Here is a 19371-nt window from a genome sequence, read left to right on the forward strand (position 1 = left end):
CGGACAACGGCGAATAGAGCGTCGCTTCAGTTCATTCCCCGGTATCTGCAAGAATTCCAATGTCGGCACAGACTGATTCTTTTACCTTTTCCTTCTCTAACTCGTACCTTCAAACACGATGGATGGCAGAAGCGGGAAAAAGGGAACGTTGTGGGACGTGATTGAAGCATCTAGAGAGGAGGCTTCATCGGTTGTTGTCACCTCTGCCGCCCAAACCGCCGGTTTTGGAGTTTGCCTTACCCTTCCCACCGCCTCCTCTCGTCTTGCTACTGTAACCGCTCACGGGTTTCGAGCTCGTTGACTTGCTACTGCTACAAGCTGCGGCTGCATGTGTGTCCACATCAGCCAGTCCATTCTCCAGTGCTCTCACCAGATTCTCGAAATAGTTTTTGGTCACGCTGTTACGAATAAACCAAGAACAATTAAAGAAACATGGGCAAGCTTTTCTGCTTTAGTAGAGAACCAGATAGCAGAGGATTCAAAACTGAAATGGCCTTTAAGACCAACAATACAATAGATGTAACGGGGCAAATGAAATGATTACCTAGTCAAACCAGCTAACTTTGTCCGGAAATCATTGAAATCCTTGGATGGGCCTTCGGCATTGAGAAACTGATTCAGCTCTTTCTCTGCACATTGATGGAGCCTCTCCAACCCCGATTCCGCCTCCCCTGATCAATAACAAGACAAAAGTTTCAGTTTCTTGCTTCCCAAGGAACGAACAAGAACATGGTACACATGACCAGCATGCCCTTCTGCACAAAACCACAGGATCAAAGGTACAAAACCTTGCAAATACTCGAAAAATCGTCGTTTGGCATGCTCGTGTTCAGGCAGGTAATACCCATATGCATATGTCCATTTCAGGACACGCCTGCATTCAATTATCTGCACAAATAGCACTACATGAGAACAGAGATGTTATACAGAAGTCTCACGTAAAATACTTGAAATGGTTCATCTACTAAACCTGAAGCCAGGCCTCTGTGATGAACTTGAGCTGAGATTCTGGTGTGCACTGTTTGTCACTAAGCTTCTCGAGCTGGCAACATATCAAGCGGTTAATCAAGTTCAAATTTAACAACAAGAACACTGCATGAGAAATAGCCAAAATCATTTTCAGTTAAAAAAATTAACATAGAAACGGTATTGCAAGTATAAACACAGCAATTCCAGGCAAGTAAAAGAATAAATGGCTACCAAAGGCTCAGATAAACACAAGAAAAGCTACAAAGGGTAAGCAAGAAACACCGCATCGTTCATTTTAAGACCAAAGAGACGGTTGCAATTAATCCATCTGAATTCGCTTCCAAGAAGAACACATGATTAAGCTAAAGATCAAAGGCCAAAAAGCTTTCAAAAAGCAGTAAGAAGGTAAACAAGACAATAGATCTTACATGCACGGATTGCATTTGCTGCAGATCTGCCATAGCTTTTTGCCTCGACTGCCAAAACACCAAAAGAGACATACATATGATGAAGTCAAGATATGTAAAGAAGCTCTCTTCCATAAGCTGAAGAGAAAACTAACTCTTGGTAGTTCTAGCAGCCAATAAGAGAACATATATAGCAAATATATTATATTTTGCATACCAATTGATTACTAGCCCAGCGTTCATAATAATGGGTGTATCTCTCGAGCGAATTCTTTGCCATCTCTCGCCTCCTTTCGGTCTCGTCATACTAATACATGAAAAGAATACAGGTTTAGAGGGAGAATAAGCTATAAACGACCATCAGATGACGTGATTGCAGAAAAAATATATCATATCCAGAAAAAGTACCAAAGGTCGTACCAGCCCCTCTTGCTTGGCTGCCTCATAACGGTTACAAGCATAGAAACCACCAGTTCTTTCCCCGTGGTCCGACCAAGCACCAAGGCAAAGCCTGAAATTTTATCGATGAAGTCGCTCTTTTTAGTATTGCAAAAATATATAGCAAGACATTGAACAGCAACAATCACAAAGAAACAGCCAAAGAACAGACAAGGAAATAATTCATAAACAGAGATTGACCATTACCAGCAGAATTCATATTTACAAGGCGGTGTGCATGTCATATGCATACAGCCTTGATTCTTTTCAATTGGCCGCTTACACTTTGGACAAGGCTTTGAATTGGCAAGTATCCTGGGTATGAGGACGTAAAGTTTGATTAGCATGAAAAATACGAAAACTGTATATGCAACAGAAAAATAAAACTCTAAAATGCAGAAATATATTCATCTGCCAAGATATATAAATTACATATGGAAAGCACAAACACGGAAAAAAAGATCCAGATAGTTAGACACTATACCAATTCATATTTTCAGATTCTGCGCTGTTCTTTAGTATCCATTTCGCAACTGTACCACAGTCAACAGGACGGTGAGCCTCCTCTGTGCACTGAAATTCAGATTTAATATAGGATTAATGAAAAAATTTTATCGACGAGAGTTACATATATTAGGAGAAAAAAGCAAGTTAGAGGGACTCAACTCCAAGAACTTACATTCCAACAAAAGCTATATGAACATAGGCAGGAAACATCATAACTTCCGGTACCCGCAGCAAATTCAATTGCATACTCACATCCTGGGGCAGGACACCATTTCATCTGAACCAAACAAACAAAGATAACAAATACTGAAAATACCTGATCAATGTATCATTATGGTGAAAGTCCGGAATTTGCAGAAAGTAAGAGGAGGAAACTTTGATTCATTCGAGATTTAGTTCAGGAGGTAGGACTATACAAATACAAGTTCTAGGATATGAAAAACACATAAGCAGTTACACAGCATGGATAGATTTCCTACAACAATATTAACAACCTACAAAGACCAAGTACAGGAAGAAAATCCAGGGAAATTTTAGCAACCTTTTTCCAACATAGTGAAAGCAAAAGGCTCAATGACAGAGGAGAGTCAAGTCCATGAGGCAAAAGGAACAAGTAATTTGCACATCGAGCTTAACTGTATGGTGTATGCATCATGATTAATGAGTTATCTTGAAAACCTTTACCTTTCTGTTGTCTTCAATGTAAGACCTAAGAAAATATCTATCATACTTGTCCTTGTCTTCCTCAGATGCCAGCCTCTCGATCATATCATGTCCAACAGCAGCAGGGCAAGATGGATCTGGACATCTCAGCATCAAACATCCAGGGCCATCATTGATTGTTGTGCTTATGTAGCCTAATAAAAAAACGCAGCATATAAGTTAAGATATGCTCTTCTCACCAAAAAAAAAGCAAACCATTAATTTCAGACAATCCAAGCCATTCAAAAATAAAATTAGAAGACACAGATCTAGTTGTAAATAACTTTACAACTATGTTTGCAAATGCTTCACTGATAAATCAATTAAATAACTATCAAATCTAACCGTCCTGTCTACTGGTAAAAATTCAGATGTACAAGTCTAGGGATGCAGATGGCAGAGAGATCCAAGGCCTAAAAATGGAACAATGAAATGCTTAATGAGGTCTTACACACCTGTCCAGCATGTCGTGCAGAAAGGATGGCCACAAGAAACCGATGCAATTCTCTCAGGAGGGTAGGATTCGAAACATATCCCACATGTAATCTAGATGTGGTATTATTTATCAGTAAGACAAACATATAAGGAGAGAAATATGAAAACCACTCCACACTTCAGAGTCATTGTTTGTAAATGTCATACTTCTCCACCAACGGACGAGGAAAAAATGGGTTTTTCCAATAGCCCAACAGTCCTCCGAACTCTTTCTTCATCAGCAAACCATTCATCGTGAACTTTACTAACGCTCCTGAAATGCCACATTTACCATCGCATTAAGAAACTATGGAAAGCAAAGAGCATGGGCATGAATAATTGGAGCAAAACCTATATTCATAAATATAAATAACGAAAACATTCGCATAGCAAAAGGAACTGTCATTTAGAACAATTTTAAAGAAGGGAGGACATATAGATAAAATTAAAAGACAGGACATGCTGAAAACAATGTAATCACACACACTGGACGTTAAGAGCATTTACCAATGATAGTGATGAAGCAGAATGCTTGCTTCGACTTTGGATATGGAAAGGACCATAGAGATTCTTGCAATATCATCCTTCTGTTGCCTGCGGATATCTTCTTCCTTAAGAACGCCATAACCTTTCTGGAAGGAGGTATATACAACAATAACAGCCCAATGATTAAACTGAACAACAGATCAAACCTTCAATATAAAACCAAATGAAGGGAAAAGAAAATTATGTCATGTCATGCCATAGCTTTCTACACGAAAGCACTTTGTAAGAGCATTATCAGAATTAGCATTCAACTGTCCAACTCTGGACATAAAACAATAGAAAAAAAAACTAAGTGGAACTGAAATTTTATGTATCTGCTATGAATATGATACTAAACCAATGCTTTCACAGACATAACTTTTAGATAAGATCTGCCATAGGTCAGAAGCTAACAATTGAGAACCCAGAGGAAAAAAAACAACTGCAAGGACATCAAGGCTATAAACTAAGACAGCAACTGACAAGGAGTAACGCTAACAAAATGGTAAAAAATTGAACTGGTAAACATTAAATCAGCTCAAAATGACAACAATTTCCAAATTTGAAAAGGCCTGCCGCGCCCTCACTTTCCACTAAAGGATCAACCAGAAAGCCACTAAACACAGTTTTACCAAAATTAGAGTCTTCAATGATAAACAAAATTCGGACCTCCAATATCAGCCAGCAGCTAAAGTAGAATCTTCTAAAGACCATAGCTTCTACATCAATCAGCGACTGAAATAAGCGAAAATTTTCGAATCAAACTCACCTGAGAGCGATGCGAGGCGATCATCGCGGAATCGTTGGTGTCTTCCTCAACGAACCCGTAATCGGGTTCCGCATCATCACTGTCATCGTAGTCCTCGGTCCCGCCGCTGTAGAAATCATCCTCCCCCGATTCCATATCGTGCGCATCGAGCATATCATCTTCGGAATCCATGATCGATCAACTCCCACAGAGAGGAGAAAAAAAACCCCAAAAGACAAGGAATTCGAAGAATTAGAAGAAACTCTCCCTTCTAGGCAAGCTGGAATTAGGGTTTGGGTTCGTGACCAAAGTTTCCTGCTTTGGGTGTAGAGAAGAACAACCACTGGGGAAAAGGACATAAATTTGATTAGAAAATCGTGCAAGGAATCGAAATTTCGGACAATTATGATGCTGGGATTGTTGGGTCTGCTGTTCTTGTAATGGAGTTAGGTCCACTCCAGTAAAACTTTACAGGGGCAATTAAACAAAAAGAAAAAAAGAAAAACAGGATAAAAAAAAAGATTTAACACTATGTAATTCATCTTTAACCAAATAAAAAAAAAACAATAAGTTATCATATTATTACTTGTTAAAAATACAATTTATATAATTATAAAAACTGAGATTAGCAATATGCAACTAATCCAAATGCACATATATACTCTTTACACTTACTATAATACACACTATGGGTTATCCAAGAAAAAAATCAACACAAAAGACAAGAAATTTAGGGTTAGATCATATACTTAATGTAACAGCAGCAAAATTAGCGTATAACTAATCTCAACAGTTGCATCACAACTCTGCCTGCAGTCTTCAGTTAAGAAACTGTCATCTACTGATGATGAATCTGCTCACAAACAACCTGAAACAGATGAAGCTGTAGACAAATCAAGAAGACAAGGGCTGTTTCATCAGATTTCCCTTAATCGGGTTTGTGTTCAACGTTTGAAGAACACAGCAAAAAATGGACAGGACCATAACAAAGAATATGCTTTTGCTTATGGAAAGACGGCTCATTTCATGAATTGATTCAAAGATGGAAAATGCGTACAATGAGGCTGAGGCAAGTTTGTCACAAGATTTAGAAGCATACAGTTCGCCTGACTATCTCTTCTAAGTTGTGCACAACTGCCTGCCACCATCACACACTGTCAAAGTCGCAGTTCTTTTCTCCCCAGTTGCAGACTATAAACCGCAGCGACTTTTCCACCAATCACGATTAATGAATCCGAGCCAATCTGCATAGCACTTCATCTCTAACAACAGATCCTAATGCTTATGTTGCTTGTGGCTTAACCACGGCCAAAGTGGCAGGCACAGTGGATACTTCCATGGTTAAACAAAAGCACTGGGCTGTCCACTCCTGCTAACCCCCCGTAGATAATGGATAAGATGGTCACACCAGAGCAAGAGATTGCAATGTTATTCTGCCATAAACGCTATCAGGAAACATCAGCAACCTTTAGGAGAAGTTGTAAGCAATGAGAGAAGAGAATGAAAACCACGACTATCCTCCAAGAAGCCATGTTTGGGTCCAGCAAAAAACATTAACAGGTGGACATAGTGTGAATAGTCAGTCTATAGCGGGTTTACGTTGATGTGAATGACAGATAAGATTAAGACTAGCTACTTTCCTACAGTATCCAACTCGACGACAATTTACTGATCCAGCCAGTATCTAGGATAACTCAATTCCAGAGGAAAACAATACTGCTTTGACATTTATATCCAAGATCTACTCTAGAGTAATGAGCTTTCTTAGATACCAGGCAATAGTTGGATAATAAACCTATAAATCCCAAATCAAACAGGCTCAGCTACCCACCTTTCTCACTTGATATGAAATTGTCGTCTAGTTTCTCACCTTACATTTCTGCACAATAAATTACTTCAGCACACACTCATTGCTGGATTCAGCTTGTATGTTCTTCTTTTACTACACTTTTCAGTTTATCCTCCTTCACCGAAGCTTTTCGTTTTCCTTGAATGTGATGTACAAACGCGGCAATTATGACATGGAACTTTGGTGGAACCTTGCTTGATGAAGAAACATTTAGACCAGCATCTTTCAAAGCGCGAGCAACATGCTTTTGGGCTTTCAGGAAATGCATATTACACAGTGAAGGAACAGTTGATGCAAGTGTTGGCCTGCTACAAGTTATTGGTCCTGATTGAGCTCTGAAATGTACAAAATAACGACAAAACTGAGAATAAATTCAATAAAGTAATCATCTTTCTAAATAGAAATTTTCAGAGAAAATCAAATAAATAGCTTTCAGTGGATGCCAATAACGTGTGTACATTACACAGATCTCTTGAATAGTTTGGGAAGAGGACACACACGCACAGACAGTCAAGAAACAGTAACGAAATTGATAACTTTGAGAGCTACAAGAGCTGCAAGAACATAAAAGCAAATTGAAAGAGAAAATACGAATTAAGGTTTGAATTTTTTTCTTCTTCTTGTTGATTAACTCTCTGTGAAACCTCAGTTAAGAAAGATAATGGTACAAATTGCCATTGGAGCTTTTAAGGTTTAGGAGATAAATTTGCAGAACATACTTCCTCATGTAAGATCTCAACTGAATAATACACAAGTCCTCAGAAAATTCTACAAGTGAATTTTCTTACACAGTAAAGAGAAATTATATGAATCTGAAATCTGGTCTATATTCTATAACTTTTACTGACGAACTATTCCAACTCAGATTGCACAAATACTGATCCCATCCCTTGGTTGAATGGAAACATTAACATGACCTAATTGTGAAAACGACCATTCTCTTATTAAACATAGTTTACTGTTTGCAAAGCAGACACAGAAGGAGAGCTGCCCATACATAGGCGCTAGCAATCACGATCTTATAATACACTGAATCATATTTTCCATAAGTTGGAGTTCGGGTATAATTCTCATCTTCTCATCCCCTCAAAACCAATAAAACAGAATAAGGGTCATTCCAGTCCAGACCCTTTCTGCAATTGGAAGACGGCTTCTTGAATCATTACACGACACATCGTTTGCAAGGAAATTCCAATTCCTTGTCATTACATAAAGTCACTGCCCAAAGATTGCAAATTTCAGAGAACACACGGGTAAATCGGCGAGCCCATCATTCCCCAGCGGAACACACGCACAAGCCAACACAAGGAAAGTGAGAATTAAAACTCGGAAAAGGGAGTTCGAAGCAAACCTTTTGATGACGTATTCACACGCCTTGTAGAGCTTTTGCTTCTTATCATTGACAATATGCAGGTGACAGAAATTCGTGAGTGCCATGGCCTTAAACTTACAGCCCCCGTACGAGCACCGAGAACAGCTCTTTGTATGCGGATCGCTTGTGACGCCATTACTGCCACCATTGTTATTCCCGTTTTCTCCACATCCTTCCACGGGATCACCGTCACCGGTCTCACCCTCGGGCCCCAGCCTCGGTCTCTTGTTTGGCTGATTCTGTTCGTCCTTGAAAGGACTAACGCCAAACCTCCAGTAATACTCCCTGTACTGCGCCTTGAGATCCTCCATTAGAGCCCAGTAATGGTCTCTATAGACCTTGGAAAGCTGCTTCAGGTGGTGCGACCGGCGCCGGAGAAGCTCCGTGCGTGTGAGGTGAGTGGAGCGCGCGAGGATCTGATCCTCCCGTGCCATCGTAATCGGCGAATTAGCCATCGGCGGTAAGAGGCTTGTGCTAGGGTTAGGGTTAGGGTTCAGAATTTGGGATTCTCCGGCTGCGGCGGAAGAAGGGTGCCGAGGGGGTTTGGAAGTAGAAGGATGTTGCTGAGGCTGCTTGGGAGCAGACGCCATTGCCATCGCACGAGGATCACAGAGAGAGAGAGAGACGTTATCCTTCGAAAATATGATGTTTTGAAGTTTCATTTTTTGAAATTTCCTAGAACAGTATTTGCTGATTTGGATAAAGAATTTGGAATATTCTTTTTCTATATAAAATATATATTTTATATATTAATTGAATGAAACCGGTTGCGAAATCGGTTTATAGTCATGTAGGTTTACTTCGGTTTTGGTCTGAATAATTTGGTCTTAAGTCGGTTTACCAAGTCAGTTATAAACTGGTTTTGTAATCTTGAATCTTGATGATGTCTCTCTCGCTCTAAAACCCTAGCTAAGCTCTCCCGAGTCTCCCAACTCACTCTCACTCTCTCTCTCTCTCTCTCTCTGTCTCTCTCTCTCTCTCTCTCTCTCTCTCTCTCAAGGGTTTTAGACGCGAAATTCTGATTTCATTTCCTTGGTGCCTCCGATCGTCTCTTCCCTTATCCATATTTTGTCCGAGTCTTCGAACTTACTGTAAATGGATCTGCCTAGTCTCGCCTTGATCCTCCGAGCCGCCGCCCTCAGCCCTAATCCCGATGAACGCCAGGCCGCTGTGCAGAACCTTAATCAGGTTTCTTATTTTCGTTTCTTTTCTTTGTCCCTTGCTGCTGTTGTTTTTGTTAGTTCTTGTCTTTGTGTATCGTGGTTCGTGAAATGGAAACAAACTTAATTGGTTTCTCTCTTCTTGAATTCTGTCTTTCTTCTGTTGATATGTAATTATCCTTGTTTCTATCTGTTCAAGGTTGGATCTTTATAGCTTTGATCTTTTTGTGGTTCAAAACTTTCTTTGATCAAGTTTAAGAACGCAGTCTTTCTTTTTCTTGTTTGTTTTGCAGTTAGAGCACACGCCCCAGCACCTTGTGAGACTGTTGCAGATAGTTGTGGATGGCAATTGCGACATGGCAGTGCGTCAAATTGCTAGTATTAATTTCAAAAATGTCGTCGCTAAGAACTGGACTCCCGAAGAATCTGGTAATTGTTTCGGTGCTCGGTTCAGACATAAATAATGCCAGAAAGTCCTTCAAGATTGTGTTAGAGAAGTTTCGTAACTTGATGTTGCAGGTGAGCAGCAGAAAATTTTGCAAAGCGATAAAGATACAGTGAGGGACAACATCCTTGTCTGTGTCACCCAAGTTTCCCCCTTACTCAGGTAAGCTGAGGTTATCTGCCATCTTTCGGACTTATCATTCAACTACCTGTACTTTTTGGTTTCTGTTTTTGAGGATTTATTTTCTACATGCCATATGGGTGTTCACCTGGCCTGACTTTAAGCATGTGATCGTATGGAAATATGCATATCTCTTCATAAGTATGACTGCAAACATGTGTTTGTAATATGCTCTCTCACTTGGTCTATTCAATCGGATGTTCTTGCATGAATTTGACTTGGAGTAGGCTTACAGTGATTCCATGCATCTTCACATGTGTCTTTATGTGTTTCTGATTTCAGTAGATACTGTAAAGCAAGGGTTACTGAAAGTTCTTTGCAGAAATTGCCATATTTTTCTTGTTTCCTGGCCAGAATTTTATGTAACGCGAAAGAACATCTTACTACTATTTCTTTATTCCTAAATTTCTGATTTCTGATTTCTGATTTCTGATGTAGATCACAACTTGGAGAGTGCCTTAAGACAATCATTTATGCTGACTACCCAGAGAAATGGCCACATCTTCTGCATTGGGTGAAGCACAACTTGCAAAATCCGCAAATATACGGAGCCTTGTTTGTTTTGCGGATACTCTCTAGAAAATATGAGTAGGTCCAGTTCGTATCATTCTCTTTATACTCATTCTTGAGCATATGAATTTATTAGGTTAGTGATATCATAGAAGCTGCCAAGCCACATTTTCTAATATATTTTAAGCTTCTTCAGTTCGGCCTGCGATCTTTTTTTTTCTTTAATTGTTTGTTTTCTTAAAATACTTTGTGATTTCAATAGAAGCTAACTTACTGAATTCTCTGAGTTTTGTAAAGAAAATATTGGTTTGTCATGCAAAGTAAGTGATGAATGACTTACATCATAACCAGCCAAAGCAATCTATCCTCGTACGTTACTTTTCCAACATTATGCCAAACACGTGCTGGCTTTCTAAACAAGCCTCTCTGACTGCGAAAGTTTTGAGTAATGTTCTCTAGAGGCCATGATGTTCATGGGTCTCTTAAAGTATCTTCGCCCTATGAAGTGTAGAGAAAATCCCGATAGGATGAATGGTGTTATTATTTAGTTTGTTTGTGGTAATGTAAAAAAGGAGTGGGTCAGTGACAATCTTATCGTCTTAACTATTTCATTTTCGGTAGATATCTTTCTCCTAAACATATGTAGTCCTTCATCTTGATTGTTTACCATAAACTTTATTGTTCTAGGTTCAAGTCAGATGAGGAGAGGACACCAGTTTACCACATTGTGGAGGAGACATTTCCTCAACTTCTGACTATTTTTAATGGGCTTGTCCAGATAGCAAATCCTTCACTGGAGATAGCTGAATTTATGAAGCTGATATGCAAAATATTTTGGTCATGCATCTATGTAAGTCCTTCTGGAAATGGGTTACTGGAACGTGCCTCTGAATGTTACATTCTGTATCATTTTTACACCTTTATGTGTGTATCTTTAAGTGTTCTATGTGGTATTCGTTTTATCAAATAAAAGATGTGGCATATGGAGTTATGTATTACCTCCCTCAAACATTTTTTTTCCTGCTCAGTGATCCTTTATGGAATCTCATGCTGAGACCTTTTATGTTATAATTTGTGGCATTTCTAACTTTGACTATGTTGGTTCATTTTTATGGAAGTTCATTCCATGCACCCTCTCTAATATTTTTTGTTGGCAGCTGGAGCTCCCAAGACAATTATTTGATCCAAACGTATTCAATGCTTGGATGGTTCTGTTCTTAAGTGTTTTGGAGCGTCCTGTTCCGGTTGAAGGCCAGCCTATGGATCCTGAGCTGAGAAAATCATGGGGCTGGTGGAAGGTCAAGAAGTGGACTGTGCACATCTTAAATAGGCTCTATAGCCGGTATGTCTATGAAGTTGATATCTCAAATAGAAGGAAGTGGCGAGAAAGTTTTGATGATTTCTTGTGGATAATACCTGTGATAGGTTTGGAGATTTAAAACTTCAAAGTCCAGATAACAAAGGCTTTGCACAAATGTTTCAAAAGAATTATGCAGGCAGGATTTTGGAATGCCATCTAAATTTGCTGAATACAATTCGTGTTGGAGGCTATCTTCCTGAAAGAGTTACCAATCTTATCCTTCAGTACCTAAACAACAGGTTTGTGCTACACCCCCTTGTATGTTAGTATTTGAATTTGACATGTTCTGATTTTCTCGCTGATGGGAATTACTTTCCTATTAATCATATTCATTTTACCTGCAGTATTTCAAAGAATAGTGTGTACACATTGCTGCAGCCTCAGTTGGATGTTCTGCTGTTTGAGATTGTTTTTCCTCTAATGTGCTTTAATGACTCCGACCAGAAGCTTTGGGATGAAGACCCACATGAATATGTGAGGAAAGGTTATGGTAAGTAATAAAACATATCCACTTTCTTAGCATATCCGAGGGTATCTGGATGTTTAATTTTTTTTTTTTTGGTTGTGTTCCAGATATAATTGAGGACTTGTATAGTCCACGTACAGCATCCATGGACTTCGTAAATGAGTTGGTCCGAAAACGTGGGAAGGAGAATCTTCCAAAGTTTGTTCAGTTTATTGTTGGGATCTTCAGGAGGTATTGTATTTGAACTCATCTGGTTGGCACATCTTGGACACATTTGTTGTCTCTCTTTATTGAACGTGTTTCTTTATCTTCAATTGTGACTAGTTATGATGAAGCTCCAGCGGAATGTAAACCTTATAGTCAGAAGGATGGTGCACTACTTGCTGTTGGAGCTCTTTGTGACAAATTGAAACAGACCGAGCCCTATAAATCTGAACTAGAACATATGCTGGTGCAACATGTTTTTCCTGAATTCAGTAGTCCTGTCGGACACCTTAGAGCAAAGGTATTCATGTCTTTAAACTGTGTTATGGGACCACAGATGTTGTTCTTGGTGATCACAATTGGATCTCTGTTTTAGTTTCCTATGAAATTCTTGTGTGCCACAATTTAAGAAAGCTTTGTATCATCGGGAATGTTAAATTCCAGATATTCATGGGTAATTGCTGCAATATATATCATTGCACGACACTTTGGTATATACTTCTTATTGTTTGTTCTTTTTTTTTATATTAATTATTCTGGAACTACATCTGTTTGACCACTGGTTTATAAACGTAGGCTGCATGGGTTGCAGGACAGTATGCCCACATCAGCTTCTCAGACCAGAACAATTTCCATAAAGCGTTGCATAGTGTTGTCTCGGGACTGCGGGATCCTGACCTTCCCGTTCGTGTTGACTCAGTTTTTGCTTTGCGCTCATTTATTGAGTCGTGCAAGGGTGTGTTGTTCTCTTTTAATGGATTTTGTATGCATGAATGCCTTTATATTTGTATATCTGTGCATGTTGATTGTTCATGGTCCATGTGCTGTCTTAAGTGTGCATTTGGTGATTGATTGAAATTATCTGATTAAATCTGCAGATTTGAATGAAATTCGTCCCATCCTCCCTCAATTACTTGACGGTAGGTTATTTTCAAAGTTCTCTGAGTTATATTTTTATGGCATCTTTGTAGTCAATATAATAAAGTAATCTTTAATACAATTACAATCTCTTTGCCTCCAGAATTTTTCAAACTTATGAATGAGGTCGAGAATGAAGACCTTGTTTTTACCTTGGAGACTATTGTGGATAAATTTGGGGAAGAGATGGCTCCTTATGCTTTTGAATTATGTTCAAACCTGGTGAGAATAATGTTTCTATCATGAGTCATAGTTTCCTTTTATAATCCAATTGTGCTTTTCAGTAAAAATGCATCCATTTTCTCCTTGTTCAGGCTAATACATTTTGGAAGTGTATAAACACGTCAGAAGCCAATGATGGATCTGATGAATCGGGAGCGTTAGCTGCAGTTGGCTGCTTGCGTGCCATAAGTACAATTCTAGAATCAGTTAGCAGTCTTCCTCAGCTTTTTGTGAAAATAGAACCAACATTGCTTCCTATAATGCGTAGAATGCTGACAAGTGATGGCCAAGGTAAATTTATCACTTGGAAAGGGCTCTATTCGTTTCTATGAGATAATTCTTCCTGAGCTTTATATGTGTTTGTCAACGGTGCCTTTACTTCTTCTGGTGAAGGTTTATTATATTCTTCTTTTCTATGTTGCTTAAGTTTTATCAGCTGAGTTTATGTGAAATAAAATGATACCTCTGCTAAGTTTTACCAGCATATAGTACTGCACCATGTTTCTTTAATCAAGTTTACTTCAGTCTTCTTTTTCAGTAAAGGTGCAGATATCAAGAAATGCAAATTCGCATCTCGATTTTCTTTCATTTTTTCAATGATTTTTGGTTGATGGATTGTACATAACTGTGTTATATTATGTCTTTGCACTAGCCAGCTGGTTTATCAGCCATATGATGTCTCTGCCATTTATTTTACTTGATGGCTCATATTTTTGTTTCTTCAGAATTGTATATTTTACTTCCTGTGGTCTTGCTTTTGTTTTCCAACTATTAAATAGTGAGTACTGAACTGATTAAATTTTATCCTGTTTTGGTTTGGCAGAAGTGTTTGAAGAAGTTTTGGAGATTGCATCATATATGACCTTCTATTCACCTAGCATTTCCTTTGATATGTGGACTCTTTGGCCTTTGATGGCGGAGGCATTGACCGACTGGGCAATTGATTACTTTCCAAGTAACTTTAACTCTTTCTGTGGTCCTCTTCCTTTCCTCGAGCGAAGTGTTTTTCTATTTATGGATAATCTTTCTCTAGTTCATTTTGTTACAGTAAAACTTGCATTTCATTCTTATGACTATGCTCTCTCTGTATCACCCTTTGAAAATATAGATATTTTGGTTCCGATGGACAACTTTATTTCAAGGGGAACTGCTCATTTTCTGACTTGCAAGGAGCCAGACTATCAGCAAAGTCTATATAAAGTTCTTTCAACTGTGAGTATGCCATGCCCTCTTAAAATAATAGTACATGCATGTGATCTATGCTTGTAAAGTTTTGTAAGGAGCTGTAGGATCATGGAAACCTGTAGTACACACGCTGGGAGTGTATAATCTTTTTTCCTCATTGGACAGAACTAGTGGTTATTTTGTGAGTGCCTATAGTTGCAGAAGTTCTATGTCTTGAGTATACCTTGTCAAGCTGAGCAAACACCTTTTACTTGAGCATCTCCTAAATTTCTCTACTTAAATACATTGCACTTATTAGTTCATTTCTTGCTTGCTTTTCTTAATAATTGCTCTTGTTACCTTTGTTAGTTGCGCCGCTTCCTCTGATATGTTTATGCTTTATTTGTGCTTTTACAGCTTATGGCCGACACGAACATAGAGGACAGTGATGTTGAACCAGCTCCAAAGCTTATTGAAGTTGTTTTCCAGAATTGCAAAGGGCAGGTGGATCATTGGGTTGAACCATATATACTACTAACAATTGGTCGATTGCAACATGCCGAGAAGTCATACTTAAAATGTCTTCTTATACAAGTGGTAAGAAATGTGGAGGAGAATCTTCTTGGCCTGCTGTGTTTGATATACAAGTACCCCTTCAATGTGAAGTTGATATGTTAGAGGTGATTTGTTCCTTTTATGTTACCATCTCGTGTATTAACGAGGTGACTCTTGGTGCCAAAAAAAAAAAGAAAAGAGAAAAAAGAGGTTGCTCTTGTTGTTTCGTCTCTATTGTTATGTGTTTGCTTAAGTGCTTCCAGCATTTACTTGAAAGGAGCATCCACTGGCATTTCTACTCCATGTTGACTTTTGCAGATTGCGAATGCGCTTTACTACAATCCAGCTTTGACGCTTGGTGTATTGCATAACATGAGAGTTGGTCCAACAATCTTCGATCTCTGGTTCCAGATGTTGCAACAAAAGAAAAAAAATGGTCAACCAGCAAACTTCAAAAAGTAGTGTTACCAATTTTGTTCACGTTCCTTTTAACTCCTAATTTCGCGTCAGATTTTCAGTTTCGATGAGCTTGATAGATAGGTTTGCTCTTTTTGTACCAGGGAACACGATAAAAAGGTTTGCTGCTTGGGTTTCATTTCATTGCTCGCTCTTCCAGCTGGTCAATTCCCCGATGATGCTCTGCATCGTGTTTTCAGAGCCACACTTGACCTTCTTGTTGCATACAAGGATCAACTTGTTGGTATGTTCTTCCTAGTTATGCTCATGTTTCCTCTAGAAATGTAAGGCTTCTGTTTACATTATGTTCCTTTTCCTTCCTCGTTGCAGAATCTGCGAAGGATGCAGAAGCTGATTATGAGGACGATACGAATGGATTCCAGACTGACTCGGAAGATGACGATGATGGGTCTGACGGGGAGATGGGGATGGACGATGTTGAGGATGGAGATGAAACCGACAGCATTAACCTGCAGAAGTTAGCAGCACAGGTTTGTCTATATGTGTTTATCTAACTTCCATTACCAGAGGCCTTTGTTCCGCTGGGGGTGATTCAACATATTCTGATTCTGTCCAATTCACAGGCAAAAGGCTTCCGCCAGAACAATGACGAAGATGATGAGGACGACTCTGATGACGACGATGATGACTATAGTGACGATGAAGAGTTCCACTCACCCATCGATGAGGTGGATCCCTTTGTTTTATTTGTCGACACAATCAGAGGTAAGGTTACAACTTCAGATACATGATGTTTTCATTTATGTCATAGAACTTCACTTTCTTTTTCTACTATTCTGGTGTTGGGCTCAGCGAATATATAGATTCTTGCCTAACACTATCATGTCTCTGATATGCAGTCATCCAAGTATCCGACGGGCAAAGGTTCCAGAAACTTAACCAGTCACTGGACTTCCATTATCAAGCGCTGGCAAATGGCATAGCCCAGCATGCAGAGCAAAGAAGGGTGGAGATCGAAAAGGAGAAACAAGAGAAGGCTGCTTCTGCTCAATGATCTTAAAGCTTGGATCTTTTTAAGGTCTGCTTTTGGGGTTAGCTTCTAAAGCGAGGCTGATGTGTCTCTGCGGTCGGAAGAGTGTCCTTTTTGGAGTTTGGTGGTTCTTTCTGTCGTGTTGGTCGGGCTCCTTTTTTTTTTTTCCTCTTCTTCACACACTATTGAATTCTGGGGGCAAACAAAAATCCATAAAAAGCTGTCTGGCTGCTGTTGGTTTCACATCTCATTGGGGTTTTCTTTTCCTTTTTTCTTTTTCGTTTGGTGCACATATGTTTTGGTAGGGGTTTTGGAGGGTGGGGTTCCCTCTTTTTTTTTTTGTTGTTGTCTTTGTGCACTTTTTTTTTGGGGGGAGGGGGGGGCAGGGCGTTACGGAAGTGGGAAATTTATAGCATTATGGTCTCGGGGGAGAGATCATGTCACTGTCAGGTTGTAAAACCATTCTTTAATAAAATGGATTGTTCGTTGTGAAGAAAATTCATTTACTCATGATTTTCCCTTTCTCCGAACTGATGCGGGGGAGGCGAGTGTGGGTTTCCCGTTGATCTTCGGATTCAAATTTTGGTTTTGGCCGGTGAGTATCAGGACTTGGGGGCGAGCGTGAATTATGGTTTTTCAATTTGGGGATTAGGGTTTCGAGTCCGTGGGGTTTTTCTTCGTACATTTGTTCACAAAAAAAAAACAGTGTATTATAAAATATGTATACAAATAATTAAATTAATCAAATACATCAATCCCCAGACAGAAATACTCTAGCTTCGATAGTAAATAAACTAAGGAAAGACAAAACTACGTTGCATTGATCCAATGTAAGAATGAATACAAAGCATAGTAAAACCAACTGAAATTTGGCTTTTCTACGAGCTAACAAACAAAAGCAAAAACTTGTGAATAATGGAGATGATAAATAAGAAGGGGAAAAAACAAAAAAAGGAAGAAGAAGAAGAGAATCAAAGGGAAGAACAGCAAGAAGAACCGAACCCTTGTTTGGAAACGAGGTTGTCGTTGTTCTTAACGAGGCTTACCCGATTAACGGTCAGTTCGGCTTTGTAAGTGTCGGAATTGAGTTGCTTCCTGCCCACATTGCTGTATATATCTCGGATCACCATCTCGAAAGCTCTTTTTACGTTTGTTGAATCCAAAGCCGACGTCTCCATGAAGAATAGTCCCTCGGCCTCTGCTAACGCCTTGCCTTCCTCCATGCTCACCGCTCTTATGTTTTCTAGGTCGCATTTGTTCCCTACCAGCATCCTCGCCACCGTTGTATCCGAATGAGCTGGAACATATATATACACATACATATACATATGCTTCGAAACCTCAAATGGGATTAAATGAAGAAAGTGCTATCATGTTTCGAAAACATTCCAGTTATAACTATTCATAATCCTACGCATCAAAGTCTGATACCTGCAAGACTAATGGTATAAACAGCTTTCTATGCTAACCATAAAACGGATGGACCGAGCTTTCTACATCAAATCAAAAGAACAAATGCAGCTAGTTTTTTTTTTTTGGTTAAACAAATGCAGCTAGTTGTTGATCGAAGATGACCAACTTTAGCAACCTAGGGCTCAAACTTGGGGAAAAACATCTCTCTGGGTAGGCGAGTTAAGAAGAAAAAATGATGAAAAAGTTCGAACAAAATGAACAAGTTTTCCGTACAAGGGAGAACGATTAACAATAGGAGACCCTGACCTTCATGGCAAGAATCATGAGGCGGAATATACATATATACCAAAAAGTTTCTATTTTTAGGATCAATGAGATCCTTGGACCTCGAGTCGGCAGTTTCTTAGAGCATCTTTGTCGAATTCAATTTCGACCCAATTTGACAAAAATCATCACCAGACCTTCAGATCTAACCATTCATACCGCCGGACCTATCAAATCCAGAAATCTACCAAGAGACCAATCTTTAGTCATCTCTGCGACCTAACCAAATCCCTACTAAAGTATCATCAAAATGAGCAGGAACTTGTTCTAATCGATCAACCAAATCCGATCAGAAAGATGCACAAAACAACCTCCACAAATCAAACCAAAAAATCAACGACAAACAGAACCTGGAGACTACGATTCAAGGAAGCGGAAGAGTACTCACTATTGAGCTCATCGAGCCAGCGACCGACGCTCTCGAAGGTGGTGCGGCGGGTGATGTCGTAGACGAGGAGGGCTCCGACAGCGCCGCGATAGTAGGCGGAGGTGACGGCTCGGAATCGCTCCTGACCCGCCGTATCCCCAATCTGAGCCTATTGAGCTCATCGAGCCAGCGACCGACGCTCTCGAAGGTGGTGCGGCGGCTGACGTCGTAGACGACGAGCGCTCCAACGGCTCCGCGGTAGTAGGCGGAGGTGACGGCGCGGAACCGCTCCTGACCGGCGGTGTCCCAAATCTGAGCCTTGACCTCCTTGCCTTCGATCTCCATGCTCTGAGTCTGGAACTCGACGCCGATCGTCGCCTTCGAGTGGGCGTTGAACTCGTTTCGCGCGTACCGAGAGAGCAGGTTCGACTTCCCCACCGCCGAATCGCCGATTATCACTATCTTAAAGAGGTACTCTTCTCCTCCTTCGTCCTCCGACGACATCGTCCCCTATTCAATCTCTCTCCGTCCTCTGGTTTCTAGAGAGAGAAACGGAGGAAGCTGGCAAAAGGAGACTGCGCCTGGAGTGGTGTCATTATCACACCAGTTTTTTTTTTTCAATTACCGTTTATATAATTTTCTCGT

At 39.8% G+C, this 19371-nt stretch overlaps 4 protein-coding genes across 8 annotated transcripts in view; 1 reads left to right on the top strand and 3 right to left on the bottom strand.

Annotated features, from left to right (window-relative positions):
• Positions 1-5918, bottom strand: part of LOC104815864 (probable E3 ubiquitin-protein ligase ARI7) — a 6429-nt gene extending 511 nt beyond the window's left edge. The window contains exons 1-17 of one of the 2 annotated variants that reach the window (XM_010544455.1): positions 5828-5918; positions 5520-5653; positions 4792-5113; positions 4005-4129; positions 3666-3771; positions 3479-3569; positions 3006-3178; positions 2494-2598; positions 2299-2387; positions 2022-2129; positions 1785-1887; positions 1594-1683; positions 1398-1445; positions 971-1042; positions 789-888; positions 545-671; positions 19-398 (exon numbers count right to left, since the gene is read on the bottom strand). In XM_010544455.1, the coding sequence (XP_010542757.1) occupies positions 185-398; positions 545-671; positions 789-888; positions 971-1042; positions 1398-1445; positions 1594-1683; positions 1785-1887; positions 2022-2129; positions 2299-2387; positions 2494-2598; positions 3006-3178; positions 3479-3569; positions 3666-3771; positions 4005-4129; positions 4792-4962 (1722 nt within the window). In that variant the 5' untranslated portion in view covers positions 4963-5113; positions 5520-5653; positions 5828-5918 and the 3' untranslated portion in view covers positions 19-184. Of the gene's footprint in view, positions 1-18; positions 399-544; positions 672-788; positions 889-970; positions 1043-1397; positions 1446-1593; positions 1684-1784; positions 1888-2021; positions 2130-2298; positions 2388-2493; positions 2599-3005; positions 3179-3478; positions 3570-3665; positions 3772-4004; positions 4130-4791; positions 5114-5519; positions 5654-5827 lie in introns of those variants that run through there. The other variant, XM_010544456.1, reaches the window with a different exon arrangement.
• On the bottom strand, positions 5670-8653 carry LOC104815863 (INO80 complex subunit D-like). Of its 2 annotated transcripts, none has more exons than XM_010544452.1 (3): positions 7971-8653; positions 6641-6954; positions 5670-6203 (listed from the first exon to the last, which is right to left on the bottom strand). In XM_010544452.1, exons 1-2 carry the CDS (start codon positions 8651-8653, stop codon positions 6690-6692), a joined length of 948 nt encoding a protein of 315 aa, XP_010542754.1. In that variant the 3' UTR covers positions 5670-6203; positions 6641-6689. The 2 variants fall into 2 exon arrangements, with proteins under 2 accessions (XP_010542754.1, XP_010542756.1); XM_010544454.1 differs by having other exon boundaries at positions 5670-6215.
• A 257-nt stretch (positions 8654-8910) lies between these two features.
• Positions 8911-16865, top strand: LOC104815866 (importin beta-like SAD2). Of its 2 annotated transcripts, XM_010544458.2 has the most exons (22): positions 8911-9179; positions 9445-9580; positions 9671-9758; positions 10215-10364; positions 10974-11136; positions 11444-11628; positions 11712-11885; positions 11991-12136; positions 12220-12343; positions 12437-12617; positions 12893-13052; positions 13195-13236; positions 13338-13456; positions 13549-13747; positions 14280-14411; positions 14565-14668; positions 15038-15217; positions 15494-15633; positions 15736-15875; positions 15962-16122; positions 16216-16357; positions 16492-16865. In XM_010544458.2, exons 1-22 carry the CDS (start codon positions 9087-9089, stop codon positions 16644-16646), a joined length of 3114 nt encoding a protein of 1037 aa, XP_010542760.1. In that variant the 5' UTR covers positions 8911-9086; the 3' UTR covers positions 16647-16865. The 2 variants fall into 2 exon arrangements, with proteins under 2 accessions (XP_010542760.1, XP_010542761.1); XM_010544459.1 differs by lacking the exons at positions 8911-9179; positions 9445-9580; positions 9671-9758 and having other exon boundaries at positions 10325-10368.
• A 555-nt stretch (positions 16866-17420) lies between these two features.
• On the bottom strand, positions 17421-19329 carry LOC104815867 (ras-related protein RABA5d-like). 2 transcript variants are annotated; one of them, XM_010544460.2, is made up of 2 exons: positions 18897-19329; positions 17421-17919 (listed from the first exon to the last, which is right to left on the bottom strand). In XM_010544460.2, exons 1-2 carry the CDS (start codon positions 19228-19230, stop codon positions 17594-17596), a joined length of 660 nt encoding a protein of 219 aa, XP_010542762.1. In that variant the 5' UTR covers positions 19231-19329; the 3' UTR covers positions 17421-17593. The 2 variants fall into 2 exon arrangements, 1 of the variants encoding a protein (XP_010542762.1); XR_772206.1 differs by lacking the exon at positions 18897-19329 and adding an exon at positions 18748-18889 and having other exon boundaries at positions 17648-17919.
• Positions 19330-19371: the final 42 nt, after the last annotated feature.

This window comes from Tarenaya hassleriana, unplaced genomic scaffold, assembly GCF_000463585.1.
Source record: "Tarenaya hassleriana unplaced genomic scaffold, ASM46358v1 Cleome24, whole genome shotgun sequence".
NCBI lineage: Eukaryota > Viridiplantae > Streptophyta > Magnoliopsida > Brassicales > Cleomaceae > Tarenaya > Tarenaya hassleriana.